The sequence below is a fragment of the Plectropomus leopardus genome, unplaced genomic scaffold, assembly GCF_008729295.1.
Source record: "Plectropomus leopardus isolate mb unplaced genomic scaffold, YSFRI_Pleo_2.0 unplaced_scaffold11261, whole genome shotgun sequence".
In the NCBI taxonomy this organism is placed as follows: Eukaryota; Metazoa; Chordata; class Actinopteri; order Perciformes; family Serranidae; genus Plectropomus; species Plectropomus leopardus.
The window spans coordinates 1-3,627 of NW_024611908.1; the positions used below are offsets into that span (position 1 = coordinate 1).

General features: G+C 38.7%; 1 protein-coding gene across 1 annotated transcript; it reads left to right on the forward strand.

Moving 5' to 3' along the window:
* Nucleotides 1-1,467: 1,467 nt before the first annotated feature.
* Nucleotides 1,468-3,173, forward strand: LOC121963438 (maspardin-like; the record flags this gene model as incomplete). Its single annotated transcript, XM_042513724.1, has 3 exons — nt 1,468-1,575; nt 1,661-1,801; nt 2,587-3,173. Coding segments are annotated over 3 exons (375 nt in total), but the record flags the coding sequence as incomplete, so codon positions are not given.
* Nucleotides 3,174-3,627: the final 454 nt, after the last annotated feature.

A 3,627-nucleotide genomic window follows, 5' to 3' on the forward strand; every position in this document is an offset into this window, starting at 1 on the left:
TGTGTCGTTAAGATGCTCGTTGCCTTCTCCCTGTTTTGTTGGAAGAAATCAAACCAATTTTTTGCAGGTTTCAAAGCAGCACATTGCAAATGCGTCGCTGCTTTGCATAGCCTATCAATTGATTGATTACATTTCCCATGTTTGATTAAAATCTTAATGACTGATTAATTGATCGTCGGGGGTTCGGGGGGCTGACACATAACCTCAGTGGCCAAGCACATCAACACTGTACATCAGATTAACCCTAAATGCAGAACCTTCGACTGTCTTTGGGCTTCGGGATAGTAGAGGTGGAATAACAACCTATTTAACCGTCTATCATGAGCTCCAATCATCTTATAATACATAATTAAAACTGCTGATGCCAAGATTTTTCAAATTAAAAATTTAAATCAGAGTATTAAAAGTTAGTGGTTTTGATAAAGACTCGAATCGTTACGGAGTTTCGATAATAGCATCAGTATCATTAAAAATGAACAATCCCCGTCCTTACTGAGAAGTAGAATGAAGAACAAGCAGGTCAGAGAGGTAACGCGGGGCGAGGTCGTGCAGCGCCTTATATGTAATCAGCAGGATCTCGTAGTTTATTCTGAATTTTACAGGAAGCCGATGGAGGGATGCAAGAACAGGTGCTATGTGGGACCGACAGCTCGTCCTAATCAGTAGTCTTGAAGCTGCGTTTTGAACCACGTGTTTATGACGGGATTTCTGCAGAATGATGCCAAAATTAAACTGCCTACCCCAGCTCGATCAGGTGTTATTTAGCTGTAAAGTGTCGCTGCAGTAAACACAAACTGACATTCTGGTCATCGTTCAGCACCGCCGCACATCATGAAGTGAAACTGAGCGCAGGTCACTGTCACGCAGCGCTGCGTGCTCAGCTTTTTAACAGCTCAGAGGGTTTTTAACAGCTGTCGTTTCAGCTGTCCGTTATCTCAAACACGTGGACGTTTCGGTTCTGATCTCAATCTTGTGAATCAGGAAACTTTTCAGAGAAATGAGATGCAAGATGTTGTTCCTTTTAACCCCATGAGACCTGAGCAGATTGATAGATTGCTGTAGTGACCTGAAAGTTAGCAACAAAAAAAAAGAAAATATGTAAAAGAAAAAAGTAAAAACAAAAGAATGAATACATACATAAAGTAGGTAATTATAATTCTATTTTCCCCTTTTTTGTTATTAACTTCCAAGAATTTTTTTTAAAAATTCAGGTCATTTTTTTGTCCTAATTTTATGCAATTTGTTGGACACGTTTCTCCCTGCCTTTTCATCCATATTTTCCAAAGAAAAAGAAATCAATTTGCTCATATATGAAAAGTTTAAATGCATTTTAAAGGTGACCAAATGCAGCAAAAGAAAACTGACGTCTTTCCAGGTTTCAGAGGTTGGCCTCTTTGTTCCTTTAAGTAAAGATATGTAATGTTATTGAATGTTTAACCCTTTCTTGTGTGTGTTGTGTGTCTGCAGTTGGAAACCCTGAACCAAAGTGAGTTAGCATCGCGGCTAACGCTTAACTGTCAGAACTCCTACGTGGAGCCGCACAAAATCAAAGACGTTGCTGTGACTATTATAGATGTAAGTGTCTAATCATCTCTGCGTCACAGGGAGCAATCATTTCTGTTTCTGCCGCTGAAAGATGCGATTTTTGTCTCTCATTGAGGTGTTTGATCAGAGCGCTCTGTCGCTGGAGGCGAAGGAGGAGATGTATAAACTGTATCCTAACGCCAGGCGAGCTCATCTGAAAACAGGAGGAAACTTCCCGTACCTGTGCAGGAGCGCTGAGGTCAACCTCTACATACAGGTACGCTGTGGTTTATCATGTACCAGGAAATGATGATGGTGCTGCTTCATCAGCTGCAGCCTGCGGGGGAACCGATCCTCCAGAACAACGACATTCGATGATTTATTTGGTCTGATCAAAAACAGACTCAGTCTGTAGCTGGCATAAAGGTCTGTAATATGTTGAAAAAGTCTCAGGATAGTGTTTCTGAAAAAAAATCATAGTATAGCGTGTTGAAAAATTGGGGGGAAAATTGTTATAATATAGTATGAAAGAAAAAAGACATTAAAAAGTCATACTATGGGTAAAAAAACTGGAAAAAGTCATTGTATAGCATGTCAAAAAATGGGGGGAAAAATTCCACTATAGTATGTTGGGAAGTGGGGATGTAATCATCGTTCGATCTGTATCGATATGTCATTGATATATATAAAAAAGCCATACTACAGTGAGTCGAAAAGACTAAATAAAAAGTTATAATATAGAACTTATAGTGTAGCACATCTAAAAAATGACAAATAGTATAGCATCTCAAAAAATTAATATCAGACTGTAATAAAAAGCACATTGTATCAGCTGGGAATTAAAGTCACACTATAGCATTTAAAAAAAGACATGGTATAGATTATCGTACAGAATGATGGATGGAGACTATTGATGAACGGAGGACCGAGCAGTTCACTGCTGAACGAGCGCTCCTCATTCACCGATAGTGTAATGCTTTGTTTGTCATTTGATGTTTGGTTTTAATTTATTTGTCCTAAGGTTGTTGTTTTTTTACAGTGCTGCTTGTTTTATATGCACAGATTCACTTGCGTCAGTTCCACGGGACGAGATACGCCGCCATCAGTCCTGACATGGTGAGTGCAGAGGAGCTTGAGGTGCAGGAGAGTCACCTGAGCGGTAACCAGGACTCTGACGATGACCAGTGAGACAGTGTTTACCTGCCCGTTTTTCCCTCTCAACATTTCCGACAGTTTCTCTCACTCTTCGTCATTTCACTGGACATTCTCCAGATTTTCTATGGAACTCTATCAGCGAGTCAACTGAGAATATTTTTATTTGACAGATAAGAGCAATATTTTGATAATGACTTGTACATAAAAGTTACTCAGCCGCTTTGCTTTAAAAACATACGACACCTTGCCTTACGTGGAATGAATCTGATAATTGTTGCACTCATAAACTGCCTGAACTGTTTGCCTGAAGTGTTCATTTCCGTGTGTAATATACTATATGCTGGTAAACAGAGCCAGCGGTGAACTGGTTTCCTGTTAACAAAAAGATGAACACACTAGTTATGGAGAGACATATCTCTGTTTGTGTAATTCAATGAGAAATTGCTTTTTTTTTCTCATTTGTTTTGGAATACAGCTAATTATTTTGAATTTCATTTATTGTGCCATCGTTATTTCTCTTTGTCACAGCATTGAGCCGCTTGAAATTTTTCACCGTCTTTGATTTTTGGAGCGATTAATGACCACGTTTGGACAAAGAGATGGTGATAAGCCGAAGGCCCGCTGCGACTTTAGTGACAACAGAGTACGTCATGTCGAACAAACTGAAATTAGCAATAGTTGACTATGCCAAAAAATGTCAGCATATAATGTTGAAGATACTGACATAGTCACACATTTTTTTCTGTATTTTTTTCGTCATGCTATATCATGATGTTTTTGGACGCTTTTTCAAAATTTCTTTACTATGACGTGTCTCGACAGACAGTTTTAATTGGTTTTCAGCTGTTTTTTGGACATGTCATAATTTAACATTTTTGGACAAACTACAATGAAGTTTGCGGTTAATTTTTCGACATGCTGTATCATGATGTTTTTGGGATTTTTTTT